Source organism: Sorex araneus, chromosome X (genome assembly GCF_027595985.1).
Source record: "Sorex araneus isolate mSorAra2 chromosome X, mSorAra2.pri, whole genome shotgun sequence".
Taxonomy (NCBI): domain Eukaryota; kingdom Metazoa; phylum Chordata; class Mammalia; order Eulipotyphla; family Soricidae; genus Sorex; species Sorex araneus.
This window is the reverse complement of record NC_073313.1, coordinates 156,295,565-156,314,572: the sequence shown is the minus strand read 5'-3', so window position 1 is coordinate 156,314,572 and position 19,008 is coordinate 156,295,565. Positions and strand designations below refer to the sequence as shown.

Here is a 19,008-nt window from a genome sequence, read left to right as displayed (position 1 = left end):
CTTCCCCTCTTCCCTTGCCTGGCTCAGGGAGATGGCCTCCTCAGGAATCTACAAGCTGGACGAAGGGAAGCCTTCCATGAGTAACAGCTTTCCGGCCAAACATCTGGTGCGACCCCTGGAGGAAGGTCAGGTGACTTCTCAAATTGATGCCCTTACTTCACTCCAGCTCCTGCTTTTGTATATCTTATATATCTCTTCGTCCCCTCATTAAACCTCCCCGCCTCCCCAGGGAAACTTCCAAGGGGAACCTATCGCCCTGAAACCTAGCCTAATGGTTCCTTCTATTCAAGAACTTTTTCCAAGCTCCTTTAGGGTTCAAGTCTAACATGCCCTCAGCCTCCGCAGCTTGGCCATATCTTTGTATGTGGTCTCTCCCTTCATACGCTCTTTCCAGACAGTTCTTCCCTCTCCCCAGAATGTTCTAACCCTCATTCCAGTGGTCCAAACTCCTCCCATCCCGCAAAGCTCATGTTTGCCCCACTTTTCCCAATAAACCATGCCTAGCTACCCCAGCCTCCACCTCCACCCGCCCCCCAACTCACTAGCTGTCCTCCTTTCTCTGTTGCTCATTTGATTAATAATAATAAAATGACTTCAACTTGACTCTGCTCCACGGAGTAATCACTCATCACATGGAGTAGAGCCTTAGAGAGGGAATACAACTAAGAAGTACGAGTTCACTAGATTTTATTTGTGATCTTGAAAGGGTCTGAAAAGGTAGAATTAATTTGATACTGTGTTGACTCTGGATTTTTCTGGCTACTCTATATGTGAAATCTTGGAGAGCATCTTCTTGGGTTGGCGCTCCCACTTCTCTAGCATGATGATAGTTTTTACATAGAGAACTTTTTGTTTCTTCAGTATTTTGTTCGGGACCACACCTGGCAGGGGTCAAGTCTTACACCTGACTCTGTGTTTGGAGATCACTCCTGGCAGGGTTTGGGGGACCATATGGGGTGCCAGAGATCAAACCTGGGTAGTTCGTGTGCAAAACAAGCTCCCTACTCATTGTACTATTTGTCTGGCCTCATAGAGACTTTCTTAAATCCATCTTCATGTTTAAAATCTTTCTAGGGAACTCTCAGCATGAGCTCATCATCATGTCATATTCACCACCATACCCCCCACACATACATAAGTGGATAGAGAGATATATAAGTACCTCTGTGTGTATCTTTGTGTATTAACATCTGTATGAATTATATGTGTGAAAATTTTTCTTGGCCTTGGAGAGCATACCTTCCACTTAGATCTGAGTTTCTAAATGCCATTCTCAAATTAAAGTAATCAGGGATTCTCTAAGAAAAAGTTGTCTCCAGGACTATTGCAGAAAAAACACAAATTGAGTTCAGAACAGCTGTGGTGATAGAAAGTGAAGGCTTAGAAAATTGATGGAGGGTGTTAAAAGGTCACAGAGCTCCCAATAGCCAATTAGGACTATCTGGGCAGCAAAATAAATCAAGGTTCACTGTAAGATAAAGGTGCATTTTAGCCATAAAAAAAATGTCCACAGTCCATAACACAGTTAAATAAACATCTGAATATATAAATAAGTGGAGAGTGAATAACTCCTCCTCAGAATAGAATTCCTTGGCCTGGAGTGATGGTAAAGCAATGCCTTGGGCAGGGCATTTGCCTTGTATGTTTGATTCTCAGCATGCCATATGGTCCCTCCAAGCAACCCCCAGGAGTCATTCCTGAGTGCAGACCAGGAGTAACCTCTGAGCATCACTGAGTGTGATGCAAAAACAAAAAATATATAATTCCTCTTAATAAATGAGGAAGAAATGAGAGAAATAGAGAATCACTAGTAAAACTTCAAAATAATAACTTTTGTGATGAGAAAATTCTCTGGCTCTTTATCAGTCAGAGTTATATAATGTATGCCAAGGGATTGGCTTCAGAATTAACAGGTTCTGAAATTTGAGGGACTTTATAGGCTAAAAATTGAGGGAAGAACTGTATGATCAGGCAAAGTATTTTCAGCCTTTGGGAAACCTCAGATTTTGCATTTAAGATCTTTTAGCTGCTGGTCAGACTCATGCAAGCTATCAAGAGGACACTTCAAGCCAAATGGGACTCGATATTAGTCAGAGCTGAGAAACACCACAGCACCACCTCCAGCAGAGTGTGAGGAGCCTGGCCGAGTTGACATATAAAGTTGCCTCTCACCAGTGCTAGAATCAGTATGTAAACACAGGATGAGAAACAGGATGCTTGCATAATTGTAAGGCATCCTGTTACTTACGAAGGGGTAACCTCTCAGGGAGACTCCAGGTAGACACTTTCTTGAGGGAATGATGAAAACTGCTATCATCAGTAATAAGAGAAATGCACACATGTACCCCTGCTGAGATGGACTGAATGGGATACAGCTTTGCTTCGGCATTTTGTCCAAGAGCAAAGCCTTAGCTCATAGTTTATGTTAAGGGATTTTTTATTTTTTGGTTTTGGTTTTGTGCCACACCCGTCTATGCTGAGGAGTTACGCCTGGATCTGCACTGAGGAATCACTCCTGGTGATGCTCAGGGGACCGTAGGGGCTGCTGGGGATTGTACCTAGGTTTGGCCACATGCACGGCAAATGCCCTACTTGTTGTATATAACTCTGCCCCCCCCCCCCACTAAGAGATATTCTTCAGGATTATTTTACAAAATAATTGACTTGTCCTCTTCAAAAATGTCAAGAACGCACAAAGCAGAAAAATCTGAAGAACTGTCTTAGATTTGGGGAGACTAGGAACCATAAAAACAAAATGAAATGTGAGGTTCTGGATTGGTTCCTGGATCAGAAAGAGGACATTAAAGAGAAAATTGGAGAAATTCAACAATGGCTCTGTATGAGTTACAGCTATTGTAGAGTGTTCATTTCTCTTTCATTTCATCATATTAGCAGTCTCTGAGGCTAACATTAAAGAAACTGGGTGAAGGCTATAGAATAACTGTACTTCTCCTCCTCCTCTTCCTCCTCCTCTACCTCTTCCTTCTTCTTCTTGTTATCATTATTATTATTATTATTATTATTATTATTATTATTATCTGGAAGCCTAAAATTATCTTGAGAAGCTATAGTTTGGAATAAAAAGCCCCTGGTACTAATGGCATCTTCCTACTAACTGCCCACCCATCCAACCTGTGCTCTTGAATCTGGTCCTCCAGACCGTTGCGGACCTGACTCTTGTCCTTGGCAGCCCTTTCTTGCCCCCCACCCCCCGCAAGTCATCTCTTGGCACACTCTAGACCTTCCTTTCTTATTGGGAGTTTGGATACCAACTCCAGCTGGTGCCTCCGAGATCCAGGACGATAGGACAGAGGGGAATGAATGTCCATGTCCCTTGAGTGTTGGACCCAGACCGGAAATGGGAAATGACTCACAGAGAGCAGATTTTCATCCAAGAAGCAGGAGAGATCAACCAGCACTCACCCCTGAAGCAGGGCCAGCGGGTTGTGCAGGCACGGGGCTGGGTGCAGGCTGGTTCCCATGACTCTGGCGTGCATGGTGCCAGTCCTTCATCCCTTTGGGTACTTTGTGGGCTGTTTTCTGTTCCTCCCCCAGTATGATTTTTTTGTTTGGTTTTTGGACCACATCTGGCATTGCTCAAGGGTTATTCCTGGCTCTGCACTCAGGGATCACTCCTGGCTCTGTGCTCAGAAATCACTGCTGGAGTCACTCGGGAACCATAAGGGGTGCTCAGGATTAAACCTGGGTTGGCCACAGGCAAGGCAAATGCCCTACCTGCTGTACTATCATTCTAGCACCAGACTGATCATTTTTTTTCTATTTACTAATGACTTTTCAATTTAATAGATCTAGTTCATGTCCTAAGCTGGTAGCTACCCCCTCTGGGCACCTGCAGGCCCCTTATACTATTGAATCCCTATGAGTCAGGGCTTCAGTCTTGCCCATCCTTGGATCTCCAGCTCCCAGCACAGAATTTATTCTCAGAAAATATATGAATGCATGATTGTAGACAGGGATTGAGGCTCGAGGTTTTGTCAGCAACACTCACCCTGTGGCAAGCTCTGCAGGCCTTGATGAAACAGTCAGGTAACCAACATCCACTCGCATGGAGCTTTCACCTCAGACAGCAAGACACAGTGAGCAAAGGAACAGAAAATATTATTAGAGGTTGTAGTGGATGCCTTGTACTACATTGTCAACATAGGAGAAAGCAAATTCTAGAACACTGAGCTCATTTTTTGCTATGTGGGCTTCCTGGCAAACCTAATATTCTTTGTGCTTCCACATATTTTCTCATTCTTGTAACAGCAAACATGCGTTTTAAAAATAGAATTATTTTCTGACCCTGAACTTCCAACACAGCCTTTCTTCCTATAATGATTAAACCCAGGCTGAGAGGTCTGAGAAGACAGAGCCTGTTGAGTTGATGTGGCACATTGGCCCTTACTCGAGAGGTGACAGAGGGGGCCTAACAAGCTGATACAGCAAAGAAGGATCCTCCCTGTGGGTAGGCGCAGGGGAAGGAAAGCTTCATCAAAGAACAGGGCATATGTGATCTGGGATCTTGAGAGATCCCCATTCAAATCTAGGGACAAAAACAAACACAGAGGAAGTCATCAGTCCGTTCTCTCTGGGTCTTCCGTTTTAATCTGTACGTGTGGGCAGAAACACAGCAGCACCGTGGTGTGTGCAAGGGAGCCAGGAGCAGAGGGTTGAGGGTTATGGGGAGTGATGCTATAACTGAGGGAGTTTTGCCCCTTCTCACTCTTCCCATCTCCTCAACAGGCCGAGGACACTGGGTTGTGGCTCGGAAATGCAACATCAAGAAGAAGCCCAAGCGAGTGCTTGAAGCACCAGCAGAAGAGCAGGAGAGCCAGAAGGTTTCTTTTGAGAACTTGGGAAAGAAAGGGGCTCGATGGGAAAACCGAGGAGAGAGTCTAGAGCGTCGAGTCCTGGATCGGGATTTTCTGGTGAGAAGCTGTGCACGGTGCTGTCCTTGGTGGCTGCAGCTAGTGATTATCCTTGACAGGGAGCGTGGGGGGAGAACTTGCGGTGTTCTCTCTGGTCCTGCTACCCCAAGCTTATCCCAGATTCTCAGAGCTGGCAGGTTAAATATAGTCATGGACGATATACAGCCAAAGTTTACTCTGTAAAACTTTCTTTTTTTTTTTTTTTGTTATTGAATCACTGTGAGATACAGTTACAAGCTTTCATGTTTGAGTTTCAATCATACAATGATAAAACACCCATCCCTCCACCAGCGCACATTCTCCACCACCAATGTCCCCAGTATATCCCCCCTTTCCAACCCTTCCCCTGCCTCCATGGCAGACAATTTCCCCTATACTTTCTCTCTACTTTGGGGCATTATGGTTTGTAATACAGATACTGAAAGGTTAGCATGTTTGGTCCTTTATCTACTTTCAGAACACATCTCCCATCCCAACCGATTCCTCCAACCATTGTTTACTTAGTGATCCCTTCTTGATTCCAGCTGCCTTCTCCCCCAGCTCATGAGGCAGGCTTCCAACTATGGGGCAATATTCCTGGCCCTTGTGTCAACTGCCCTTGGGTATCCATCTCATATTATGTTATTTTATATTCCACAAATGAGTGCAGTCCTTCTATGTCTGTCTCTCTCTTTCTGACTCAGTAAAACTTTCTTTAGATCCGTCTGTGTGATGGGTTTTCTCATCCTTCTTTGTTGCTGCCATTATGCAGATGGGAAAACTGAGGAATCCACAGGTGATTTGCTTTGGCCAAAGGCCAAGTTTGTAATTAGAACCCTGATATTCTCAGAATTAGAACTACTCAGTTTGGAATTCTGATCTACTGACCCTAGAACCTGTTTTTACATTACATCAGGCAAGACCTTTTGAGCTGAGTGGAAGAGGCAAAGGAGCAGGCTGAGGGGGAACCCACGCATTGCAAAGTCCATCTGGGCCCTAAATTGGATCCAAAGATTCCTGCTCCAGCCTAGGGAGATTTCGAGAGGAGGGCCAGAGATTTCTGTACTCCCTGACCTTTGTCCTTTGGCCTTCATGGCTGGCTGGAAACCAGGGAGCCAACCGTATAGTGCCCTGTTCCCGAGGAAGCCTTACAAAGAGCACTAGAGGAACTGTCCTGGAGGCCATCAGGTCATTTCCCATCTTCTCGGTGACTGTGCCAGGAAAGACACATTTTGTGAACCAATATTCCTGTGCAGTCCGGTTCTCAAGGCTCCTGAGGAAAAGTCGCTGTAGCCCAACTGTCCCGGGTTTGCTTGCAGTTCCCAGGAGATGGTGTCTGCAGAGAACAGAGGTTGTGCATCTCCTCTGGAGTCACTGGTATAAGCTTTTCCTCCCAGCTTCCTGTCTGCTTCCTCTCCTCAAGAAGTTCACGTCCTGGGGTTGAGGAAAATGGGAATATCGTAGGGAGGAGAGGCAGAAAGACTTTGCACAGGGCCCTCCCTTTCCCCATCTTCCAACAGCAGGTTGTGTGTTCATAGAGGTGGCGTATTACCCCTTCTGGATGCAGCAAGAGCTTCTAAGAGCAACCAGAACCTTACTGGCCTGTTTATCGGATGTTCTTCTGGCACCTTGTGTTGACCTATTGCACAGTATCTCACTCCAAGTCCCCTGTCCTCTTTTCTAATGTTTGCTGTGCATTCTCTGTGCTGGCATCAACTGTGTACATACTTACCAAGCCAGGGACCTGGGTGATCCTTCACGCCTCTCCCTCATCACCCCCACCACTGCCATCATTACCAAGCCCTGGGCTAAGTAGTTGACAAATCTGTCTTCTCATCTCTGGTTGTCATTACCTTAATCTAGGCTGTCATTATAGTTTGCTTAACTATTTCAGTAACTTTCTAACTAGCTTCAATTAGCTAGGAGGCTTTCATTTCACATAAAAAAAGAAGCTAGAAGCATTTGTATTTTAGACTAGCCTAACTTGCTGATTTAATATCTTCCAAGGCCTTGATCCCTCCTAGGAAGTTCCATTTTTCTGAAGCTTCTGTCATCATTGTATTAACTTGTTCTCTTTGGGCTGATTGGCTGCATGAGCCTAAGATGGCTGCAGAAGCTCCAGTCAACACATATGACATCCATAGTCATAAAGGGATTATCATAATATATGTATATTTCTAAAAATAAGAACTGTAACCAGACCTATATCCCAAGTCCAAAATAAGTGGTGAGAGTAACTTGACCTCTAAGACCTGTCCTTGGAACAAGAATTTGAGGACAATCGAAGCCTCTCTCTTTGAGTGAGTCTTGAAGAACTCTTATCAACATCAGGACTCTTTGACAGGGAAGGGGAAACGTGACTCTGAGAACATCAGCTAACAATGGCTGGTCCATTGGGGTCTTCCTTCTCCCTCTCATCTTCTCATCCTTTCTATATGTACTTATTGTTCCTAGAGGTTTTTATAAAATTGTAAATATCAGTTTGCTACTTGGCTTTTCATGTAAGTTGTGTGAAGGTACGACTGCTTCTGCCTCTTTATCATTATCTTTCCAATGCCTAGTTGTATACTTTAAGCATGATAGGCACTGTAAATAAATGACTGTCAGGAAAAAATTTTAAAAAACACGGAGATTTGATTAAATATAAATAGAGGCAGAGATTTTTGTCTTTTTCATTAAGTGGTAAGTAGGGATAGAGTAATATATTGTAATCAAAAGAGCACAGGAGGGACTGGAGCAATAGCACAGCAGGTAGGGTGTTTGCCTTGCACGCGGCTGACCCGGGTTCGATTCCCAGCATCCCATATGGTTCCCCGAGCACCACCAGGGGTAATTCCTGAGTGCAGAGCCAGGAGTAACCCCTGTGCATCGCAAAAAAAGCAAAAAAGCAAAAAAAAAAAAAAAGCACAGGATTTAGTGATCATGGGTGATCACTAAATTTAGTGATATTCACTATTTTGAATATCATAATTCATATTTTGAAAATCACAATTTAGTGATTTTCAAAATATGGGTAGGTCACTGCTGTGGGATTGAAGGCATGGCCTCTTCTAATCTTTCATTTCCTCTCTCACTCTCTCTGTCTTCTCTCTTTCTCTGTCTCTGTCTCTCTCTTCTTTGTCTCTGTCTCTGTCTCTCTCTCTCGGCTTTTGGCCCACACTGCAAGTTCTCACGGCTTATTCTTCTCATGACTTATTCTTGGCTCTGTACTTAGGGATCACTACTGGCAGTGCTTGGGGGACCAAATGAGATACCAAGGATCAAACCCAGGTTAGCTGCGTGGAAGGCAAACACACTCTATCCACTGTATTTTCACTCCGGCCTCTCTATTTCTCTCATTTCCAGAGTAGTAGGGGCAGGGAGAAAGCTCAGAGCTCAGGACCACATGCCTTGCATCCATGTGCAAGTACCCAAGTTTGATCTCCAGCATTATGCGGCTCCCTGAGCACCTGCAAGTATGACTCTAATAGCCCCAGTGGTGCTGAGACCACGTGTTGAACTGGCAGGCCTGGTTGACCCAAGGATCACCAGAAGCCACTTGTTGGCCCATTTGAGCATTGCTTGGGAAAGCCCCCACCATAAAAGAATAAATAGATAAATAGGGTGACAACCATATTCATATCACAGGGTATAGTTAGTTGGAAGTAGAAGATAATTTGTTGCTGTACTTAACACATTATATAGCCCATAAGTTCTACTCAGTATATATTTGGTGAGGCAATAACCCCAAAACTGAGTAAATGTAACAATGGTATATTACCCAATAAGATAAAAAAGAAAAGAAGATAAAGTCCCAGGGATGCTGTTTTTTTTTTTTTTTAGTCAACTATAAGAAGGTTAGCTCATTCAACAAAAGGAGGATGGATTCTACCCCAAAACACTATTATCTCCATCTTGTATCACTTGTCATCCCGTTGATCTACGATTTACTCGAGCGGGCACCAGTAACGTATCCATTTGTCCCTTTTGTGTGCTAGTGTAGCCCAATGATATCTGCTCACTCCAGGAATAGAAAGAGCCTTTCATTCAGGGTTTTGATGAAGAAGTCTGACCATCTCATTGGTGGGCAGCCACGCAGTCTTTTGACGTCCATGGAATCCAGTCGGTAACAGCTCTAGTCCCCATCTTACAATATGGGAAAAGGAGAGGCAGGTGGTAGAGACTGCAGCTTATTTCTGAGCAATTCCAGAGCCCCCCAGGACAGATTTCCTCTGGCTTCGGCCAATCCTCAGCAGGGCGTCACTGGGTGACTTGGCCAGCCGTGTGGGCTGTGTTGCATGTTGAGCCCTGACTCTGCCCTGTGTTCCAGCTGAAGCACCACTGTGTCTCGAAGCCTTCAGATCTGTGCACCATCAACGTGAGTGGGCTGAAGATTTCCAAGGTAAGCCCAGCCGGCAGGGGTGAGACTGGGTTGAGCCAGACCTGTGGGCGTATTCGATAGTGTCCACTAGTGTCCACTGCAGTGCTGAAGTCTTTGGGAACTGGAAATTTGGCTGGAAGGGAGTCACAGATGGTAAGGTAAGGACTGACTGGACGGAAATAATATGGGGACACCAAGTTACGTGTTACTTAAGGCGTTGCTAGTGTCCGCATAAGGTAGGAGGTAAGGAAAGTGACCTCATGAATCTGGGTTTGAATCGACCATAGAATTGTGTCACAGCATGATTTGTTGTGTGATGAAGAGGTCCCATCAAAAGAGCCTCAAGGAGAAACCTGTTTCAGCTGGGGTGACATGATTCTCCCCTTGTAGCCACCGTGGCTCATGAAATGAATCGTGGTTCTTTGTGGAGACTAACAAGTAGCTCACAGTCAGATTTGTGACCTTCACTTAGCCAATATAAATGCAGGGTATTAGGTCAGAAAACTTGGTTCTCTTGGCCTTCCACGGCATCTGACGGCAAACTATCTCAGCCGGTCCAGGGAGTTCTGGCCCAGCATGGCCATAGATATGGTCGAGCCCTCTGCTTCCTAACCGCCCGCTTCACTGCACTTAGCATTCATATTTTCCAAATTGAATTAGGTGGGGATGATAACTCAATTTACTCAGTTCCTTAGGAAGGCTTTCAGCTGGGGGCGGAGAGTTCCTCCCGAACAGGCCAGGACACTGATGATCCCCAGGGTTATTAATGTATAGTTTACATGTCATTGTGAGACAAAGCAGACCCTGGCAGGGAACTCTCTCAGTGTAACTTTGGAGGGCTCCAGCCAGACCTCAGTGTCTCCTTGCCCTGCACCCCCAGCTATGGACTAAATTCTTCCCTTAATCACCAGTTGACCCTCTCCTCCCTCCAGACATCTTTGTAGCCCCATCGGATTCTTTCCTATTCACTGGAGGACACAGCGGCGTCACTCACACCCACACCCCTCTAGAGCATCTTTTTTTTTTCTTTTTGGGTCACACCCAAAGGCGATGCACAGGGGTCACTCCTGGCTCTGCACTCAGCAATTACCTCTGGCGGTGCTCAGGGGATCGTATGGGATGCTGGGAATCAAACCCGGATCAGCCGTGTGCGAGGCAAATGCCCTACCTGCTGTGCTATCACTCCAGCCCTGCCTCTAGAGCATCTTGTCCAAAATGGTGGAAACGAAGGAGATAGACATGAGACAGACATGTATTTCCATAGACAAGGGCAGGCTGGGCTAGGTCAGTCAGTGACTGAGGGAAGCATGAGAGTACTGAGCACTAACCCAGCCAATGAGCCTCTCATGCACCATTACACCCAGGAAAGGCGCCTTCACAGGTGGGCTTAGCTGAGCTGAGCCCCAGTAACTAAGATCCTACATTATTTAACTGAGTTTTCATGCTGCTCTTTCTCCTCTAAGCAGTTGCTGAACATGAGGAGGTTGAAAGAATACTTAAAGGCATGTGTAGAATGTAGATCTACACATTGGGTAGATCTACACACCGGGTTTGATTCCTCTGTTCCTCTCGGAGAGCCCAGCAAGCTACCGAGAGTATCCCGCCCACACAGCAGAGCCTGGCTAGCTCCCCGTGGCATATTTGATATGCCAAAAACAGTAACAACAAGTCTCACAATGGAGATGTTACTGGTGCCTGCTCGAGCAAATCAATGAACAACGGGACGACAGTGCTACAGTAGAATGTAAATCAAGGTTAGCTCTTCGTTGTATGAAAAGGGGGCTCAGTCACCAGAGGCGGCACATTTTGGGGGGCAGTGGCATTCTGGTTGGGAGGGGTGAGTACCTTAAGGTCTAAATGGCTTATCCCAGGCCTCAAGAACTGAATTGATTCTGATGGAAGAAGTCCTTTGTAGAAAGGATGGCGTCTTACACAAGACACAAAAGACTTAAACCATAAAGAGAGTGTCTATAGAATTTAGTAAAAGGTTTTCGTGAAAGGTACCAAATCTAAATGTGAAGCTGTAGGCCTGGGGAAATGATTGCAACTCAGACAGCTAAAAGGAATCAGGACCCACAATGTGCTGACAAGCTCTCACAAACTAATTCATAGAAAATAATTAATAAATAAGCTGATACACATATATTAGATCATAGATGAGAAACCCCAAAGGCTAATAAGTTTAGGATGGCTTGTTCAGCCTCACAAGGAATCAGGAAAGATAGAAATGCAATGATTTAGCAGCCATCAGATGGCAAATAGAGTTTTTTTAAATAATGCTTTTTGCAAGGGGGACTGGAGCTGTAGTCCAATGGTAGTGCATTTGCCTTACATGTGGCCAACCCAGGTTTGATCCCAGGTAGTTCATATAGTACCCAAGGACTGCCAGGAGTAATTTCTGTATGCAGAGCCAGGAATAACCCCTGAGCATTGCTGGGTGTGACACAGTGATAAATAAAAATAATGCTTTTTGCAAGGATTTGAAGTAATAAGAATTATTACCCATGGTATTGGGGCTGTCAGTTGGCTTAGCTCTTTGGAGAGGAGGAGAGGTGCATTGCCTTCAGCCCAGCAGCAGATGTCATTAGAAATGGGAGGAGCGGGTGTATATACGAATGCTCACAGCATCGTTATTTGGAATAAATGAAAACTTGGAAACAGACGAAACGTGTATCCAAAGGAACCAATAACTGGTGGTATATGTAAACGATGGGATGCTGTGCAGCGATTCACATGAAGTGGAGCTACATATGTCACAATAACTAGGTCTCAGAAGCCAGTGTGGAGTGAAAAGGGCAGGCTGTGGAATGCTATCTACAGCATAATTGCTTCTGATGGAAAGGTTAACATAGGCAAATTACCTGTGATTTATGGGTATGCACATATGTATACATTCAAGTATAAAACAGTCCTGAGAATGGCCATCACTAACTCAGGACAGATGTTATCTGGGGAGAGGGTGAAGGATGATGGGAAGGAGTGGGTGGTTTTGTTACCTTTAAGGGATCATGTTTTATTTCTCAGAAATATTTGAAGCAAAGAGAGCAAAATGCTGGTTTGTTAGAGCTGGCAGAGTGGTCCCGCCCCAGTTTCATTTGTTCTGCTTTTCTGTCCACTTGAACTTGTGTGTAGCAAACAGGAAACAGAAAAGCCCTTCCAGCGAGCAGCTACTTTGGCACTCAGGGTGTGTCCTGGGTCGTGGGGGTCTTGGATCCTGGCTGCACCCCTGCAGCCTCTGCAGCTAACCTGCCTAGTTTTTGTTTGTTTGTTTACTTGTTTGTCTTTGAAATGTCTGCCCACAGGCTAAGGAAAAGGATTTCAAGCATTTTCAGTCCGTGATTTACATCAATGCCTCTGAAAACCACCTGCCTCTAGGTAAGCTTTTCCTTCCTTCTCCCAGTCCCTGTGGTTAGGGCTTGTCCACCCTGGGCTGACCCCACATCTTTCTTTTGTTGTGCACTGGCCTCAATTCCAGCCCAGACCTGGCACGACCTAATTAGAACATTTCTCGGTGAGCTGCTGCCTCTATAAATGGAGATAATTCCCTTCCTTTCTTCCTCCCCAAAGCAGGAAGCCTTGTAGGCTCAGATGAGATAGGTATATAAAAACGTTGCTAAGCCCTTAAGAGCGCCGGGCCCGCGGAGACCCTTCTTGTGTAGCCAGCGAGTCCACAGCGACCCCTGCTGGGCACGGGGACTATGCGCAGGCGTGGCTTTCCTCGTGGACTGCTGCTGACTGGAGAGAGAGCCCGGCCCGCCAGGGGTCCCCGCAGGAGACTTACCGTAAGGACTGTGAGAGAGGGAATCAGAAAAGTCCACACGAACAGAAAAATGAATTTCAACCAGGAGAGGGAGAGGAGGGCGGGGGGTTAGGAGAGGGAGAGAGGAGGCGTTTCTGGGCAGCGTTTTGGATTGTCCAGGGGCGAAGAGGTGAGGCTTGAACTAAGCCTGTGGCAATAAGGTGGAAATCACTGGACTTGTGGGAGTGTGGAGAGAGGGAGAGGCCAAGGCATTCCCGGGCGGGCGGGGAGGCCGGGTTAGGTTCCGGAAAGAGGGTGAGGGGAATGTGAGTGTGATGGGCTGGAGAGGGGATTGTGCCCGGCATGGCTGAGCCACTGCCCTGGAGGAAGTGGTAAGCAGGTTGGTCAGGGGCCTGGGTGTGAAGGACAAGGGCGAGTGCTCAGCCTCGCTGCTCAGTGAAACAGCGTCACAATGCGATGTTCTGCCTGAGCGTGTTGACCAGAATGAGAAGGATTTATGCTGGTCCGTGTTGGCAGAGCGAGGAGCTGGCACAGGTGTGACGAGGCAGTGCGGCATCTCTGAAAGGCAACTGGCGAGTCTCTAAAAGACTCATTGCCTTTGATTTACTAGTTCTGCTTTCGGGAACATATTCTCCAGGCACGCAGTTATACAGAGGTATTTGCTGGAAATGTCCTGATAGCGCTCACCAACAGTCTGTCAGTCTTGACTCTATTTTGATTGGCGGGGAGCTTCAATAATAGTTCAGTGGTTAAGATGCAATGGTTAGCATGTTCCTGATGGAGGTTGCGTCCCACGTGGTCTCCCAAACACTGCCAGGCACAACCCTGGAGGCTCCCAGACCCGCCAGGGGGTGGCTCTGGAGGCCCCAGCACTGCAGGGCCAGGCAGCATTGCTTCCTGGGGCTTGGCTGCCTGAGAATTGCCCATCGGGCCCCTAGACCAGTCGAGGACAGCTTGGGAGGCTCAAAGTAATCAGTAAGCTGGGGGCCCAGAGCCATAGTACAGTGGGTAGGGCATCTGCCCGGCATGCAGCCTCCCTGGGTTAGATACTCAGCATCCCTTATGGTCCTCTGAGCCCACCAGGAGTGATCCCTGAGCACAGATCCAGGAGTAAGCCCTGAGCACTGCCAGGCACAGCCCAAAAAACAGAAAGAAAAAAAAAGCAGTCAGCAAGCAAAAACCTTCTGGTTCACAAGACCACGAGGTATGGCACGTGACACCCTGTTCATTGAAGGGCACTAAGATACAGCACCCCAGCCGCACACATTGGTATATCCTCCTCAGCTGAGCCTTCTCAGAAGAGCGGTGGCCAGAGGTCAGCTCAGGTCGAGACAGACTCACTGGGAGGATGCAGCAGCCATCTGAGTTAGAAACCTTGTGCCCCAGGGTCAGAGAGATGCTAAGATGGGCTGGAGCATGTGCTTAGCATGGCCCGGATTCTATCCTCAGCACCACATGGTGCCCTGAGCACCACTAAGTGGCCTCCCCAACACACTGGGGTCTAGCCCCTTTCAGAAAAGAAAATCTCATTCCTCCTAAGAGTACCTTGTGACATGCCAGTGGTTTCTAGAGTTTTTAACAAACAATGTGTCCAATTGAAAAAGGCAGCACAAAGAGGGGAGCCCCAAATTCTGGTCCCTTCCCCTCAGATGTAATAGAGTTCATTTATTGAATCCTAGTTCAGGTAGAATTTGCCCACATGAAGTTATTTTTACCACAAGTAGTATTGCTTAGTAACCTCACGTCATTTGTCTTAGGTTCCCAGGAAAAGAGGGCCAGAAGGTTAATCCATGGGTAAATTAGTGTACAGAAGTAGAAAAGTGTTCTTTTAAGAATAATTGACTGGGGCTGGAGTAGTAGCACAGCGGGTAGGGCGTTTGCCTTGCACACGGCCGACCAGGGTTTGATTCCCAGCATCCCATATGGTCCCCCAGCACTAGCAGGAGTAATTCCTGAGTGCAGAACTAGGAGTAAACCCTGTGCGTCACTGGGTGTGACCCAAAAAGAAAAATAAAAGAATAATTGCCTGACCCAGGTTCCATCCCCGGCATCCCTTATGGTCCACCAGGCACCGCCAGGAATAATTCCTGAGCACAGAGCCAAGAGTAACCCCTGAGCACTGCTGGGTGTGGCCCCCAAACAAAACAAAACAAAACAAAACAGAAAGAATAATTGAATGGAAGTCAGTAAGGCTTTGGTTAAACAGAGATGCCTGTGCTATACAACATAGTTCAGACATTATGAAGATCTATATGATTTTGTTTTTGATTCGGGGGCACCTCCATCCAGCATTACTCAGAGCCTACTCCCAGCTCAGTGCTTGGGATGGGGCAGGGTGGGTTGGGGGGGTATTACACCGGAGTTTGGAATCTACGGCTCCGACAGGCAAAACATGTGCACCAGCCCTTAGAGCAGTCTTCCTGATCCAATTCTGTGTTCGGAATTGGGACAGTTTGTGCGAGTCCTCCCCGGCAGTGCTGGAGAGGCCCGGTAGTGCCAGGATTGAGGCTGGAACTCTGCATTCCAAAGACACGCTCCAGCCTTTGAGCTACCTCCCCAGCCCCCTCGGATTGTCTTTGTGTAAAACACAAAAATAAAAAGAAAGGGCGCGCAGGCGGCGAGGCAGTCGAAGGAAGGAAGAAGGCCAAACTGGTTGCTCGATCGGTTTATTTCATGTCCATCTCCATTCTCCTCTGATTCTCCTCCTGCTTCTTTCTCCCCCATCCTACTTCATTCTCTCTCTCTCTGCCTCTCTCCCGGCTCTCGGTCTCTCTCTCGATCTGTGGATCTGGCCCCCGTGGATTTGGCCCCCGTGGATCTGGCCCCCATGGATCTCGCCCCGTGGATCTGGCCCCGAACCCACTCTTACAGCCTAGTTAAATCTCCCCAGCATGAGGGGGTTGGGGCATACACATAGGTGTGGTCAGCAATAGGGTAAGGTTCTTTTCCCTCAGGGGATGCTTCTCCTAGGACTTAATTCTCTTTCAGCAGGAGGATCCACCCAAGGGCAGAGTCCCATGAATGTGTTTCTCTTCTCCTCAGCCAGCAAACATATAAGAATTCATAATATTAATTATTTTGTATGGACACAATAAGAGATGCATTAAAGCTTATAGAATTGCTCTCCTGGGGCCATCTCAATCTCAGACTACAGTGCTCAGGCCAGATCAGTCTTTCCTATCCCTGGCAGGGTCCCAGTCTCATAATTACTATTGGATCATGACAGCATTTGTCTATGATCAAGCTCTTAACTTACAGTTAAGAATTAGGCACTTTGGCCAGGCCCATCTCGATGCCAGGGTAGCACATAACTCACCGCTTGCCCTGGATCCTTCCCGTCCCACGTCGGGGACCCTACTTTGGGGTGATAGGAATTGAGGGCAACTGAGGCTTAAGTGGAGAAAGCAGATGCCCAGGAGGGAATAATATTCGAGGCCAATTAAGTCTTAAGTTATAAAAACATAATATTGTCTTCTTGTGTCTATACAAAAAAGACATAGCTTTAAAGTAAATTATTCAAAAGGCATAAAGAGGAGAGAAAGGCAATGTTATAATATTCAGTGTCCTAGGAAGTTCTGACCTTACCAATTAACAGAGTTTGATTAAGGGAAGAGCAGATAAACTGGTAGAAATGGTTACAGATAAAGGAATGGGAGTGACTCGGGAGCACTTTGATGGGTGTGACTGATAAACCTAAGCTCCTAGTGGCAAGGGGGAAAGGACAAACCAATGATATCCAACAGTCTTAAGGCATATAGTTAAGGGGAAAAGCAAATCACAATGTGTGTGGTATAATTCCTTTGTTAGGAAAAAAGAACTCTTGAGCATTACACATGCAACTTTTTCTTTTTTTCTGGGCCACGTCCAGGGTGCTCAGGACTTACTCCTGGTTCTGCACTCAGGGGTCATTCCTAGCTCGGGAGACCATATGTAATGATTGAACAAGGCTTGGCTGCATGCAAGGCAAACCCTCTGCCCTCTATACTATCATTCAACCCCTAGCAACTTTTAATAGTTACTCCAGAAGAATAAATATTGAGGAGATTTTTTTGGAGGGGTAGTAGTTTGTTTTGTTTTTATTATTTGCTTTTTGATTTTGGTGTCACACCTGGTGGTGCTAGGGCTTAGTCCTGGCTCATTGCTCAGGGATCACTCCTGGTAGGCTTGGAGGAACAAGTAAGGTACTGGGGATTAAACCTGGGTTTGCTTTATGTCAGGCAAGTGCCCTACCTATTGTACTATTGCTCCAGCCTCTAAGTACTGGGGCTTAAGGGAACATTTTTTGTGTTGCTTGGCTTTTGGGTGAATGTTTTACTTTTGTGATCAGAATAATAATCTTTAATAGGACTTTGGGATTTAAGAAATTTAGATTCAATTCTTGGCTCTCCTACCTACCAGCTCTTTTATTTCTAGAAAATCACTTAGCATGACTCAGTTTGCTCAGCTGCAGAGTGGGAGTAGCGATCCCTGTATTCCAGGGTTGTTAGAGATTTAGAAGCCTTATAGAAGCCCCTGGGATAGTGCCTGCTGCAACCCACACTGGGCGCCCCAGAGTGGACACTGTTAGTATCCTTTTCTTAAGACCTTCACAGATTTCAGAGTCTCCCTTTCTCTCTTACCCCTGTAGAGGCATTTCACACCTTTCCGACCTTAAAGGAATTGGAGCTCGCATTTAATGGCATCAAAACAGTCTACGTGAAATATGGAGACTTTAGGTTCTTGGAAGTAAGTTGGAGGTAGGGAGTGTTTGGTACCGTCTATTCTCCTGTAAGAAACGGGGGTGGAGTTCCCTGCTGATGGTCACTGTGGGAAGGGGCCCTCCGGGTCTTGCCAGCCACACCTTTGTGTCAGAGTTATCCTCTAAGGAGGGTTATGGACTTGGTGGTGGTGATGGTGGTGGTGGTGGCAGCAAAAAGACGATACATCTATTGCCAAGGTGCATGGTCCTGAAAATGAATGGCCCCAAGATCCCCATGAGGCAAAGTGGGTTTAAACTGTGGATTAGCAAAAGAAAGTTTGAATGGAGATCTGGATCCAGTGGGGGCTGAGGGGCCATGGAGGGCAAGTGGTAGACACAGAAGGGTGGATCAACTGAAGGCTAAGCACTCAGGGCTGGTTCCAGAGACCCATCCTGGTTGTCTGGGCAAGTCTGATTGGTTCCAGAGGGCTGGATCAGGCAGGATGCAGGTCTAGTTAACAGGCCCAGACATGAGTGTGAAATGAAATCATATTCCTGTAAATGTTGCAACAGACTCTTGGCCTATCTTCCTCCAGAGCTCTTCACCAAGGCACAGATTTGAAAAAATAAAATAACAAAACACCTGGCATCTGGCTAGGTTCACTCAATAGAAATGACCTCATCGCCACACACAACAGAGGTGATTCCAACTGAAACCTCAGCAAAGTGTCTGCATACATGAACCTTGGGCATGACCCCAAAGAATTAGTAACTTAAAACTTAATTTTTTACCTTGAGAAATCAAGGACTGGTGATTCTTTATGATAGCCCCCTGCCCTTCTTCTCCTCCCCACCCCCCCCCCCCCGCCACCTTGAAGGTGGGGACTGGTAGGGTTGGAGAAGAAAAGAGAGGGAGAAAGGAAGAGAGGAGAGGAGGGAGCAAGAGAGTTCCAAGATAATGCCCTTTAAATACCAGAATTTGAAAAAACTTCAAATGATTTGAGATGACAACTTTCATAAAATCCTGTGGTCTTGCATTTTTGAGGCTTGCTGGGGGTGAAACAGTGCTTTTTCTCAATGGGTTCAGGTCATTCCAGCCAAGTGGAGAACAACAGTGATTTAAGATGATTTGGGACAAGAGGGATCTTTCCCGGGAGGCAAAGGTCTCAAAGCTTAATAAGTAACAAGGGAGTAACTTTATAACAGGTGATGCATTTTGTGCTATTAAAAACTTTTTCTTAGCTGAATTTTGTGTAGAGAGCAGGAAACAGATTCCGAATGCTCCAGAGATGAAAGGAGG

The 19,008-nt window shown here is 46.4% G+C and overlaps 1 protein-coding gene across 1 annotated transcript in view; it reads left to right on the top strand.

The window, feature by feature from the left end:
* The window catches only part of XRRA1 (X-ray radiation resistance associated 1), a 96,297-nt gene that overhangs the window by 6,044 nt on the left and 71,245 nt on the right, over positions 1-19,008 (top strand). The window contains exons 3-7 of the mRNA XM_055121974.1: positions 28-125; positions 4,747-4,931; positions 9,220-9,291; positions 12,573-12,645; positions 17,658-17,755. Of these exons, the coding sequence (XP_054977949.1) occupies positions 32-125; positions 4,747-4,931; positions 9,220-9,291; positions 12,573-12,645; positions 17,658-17,755 (522 nt within the window). The 5' untranslated portion in view covers positions 28-31. The remainder of the gene's footprint in view (positions 1-27; positions 126-4,746; positions 4,932-9,219; positions 9,292-12,572; positions 12,646-17,657; positions 17,756-19,008) is intronic.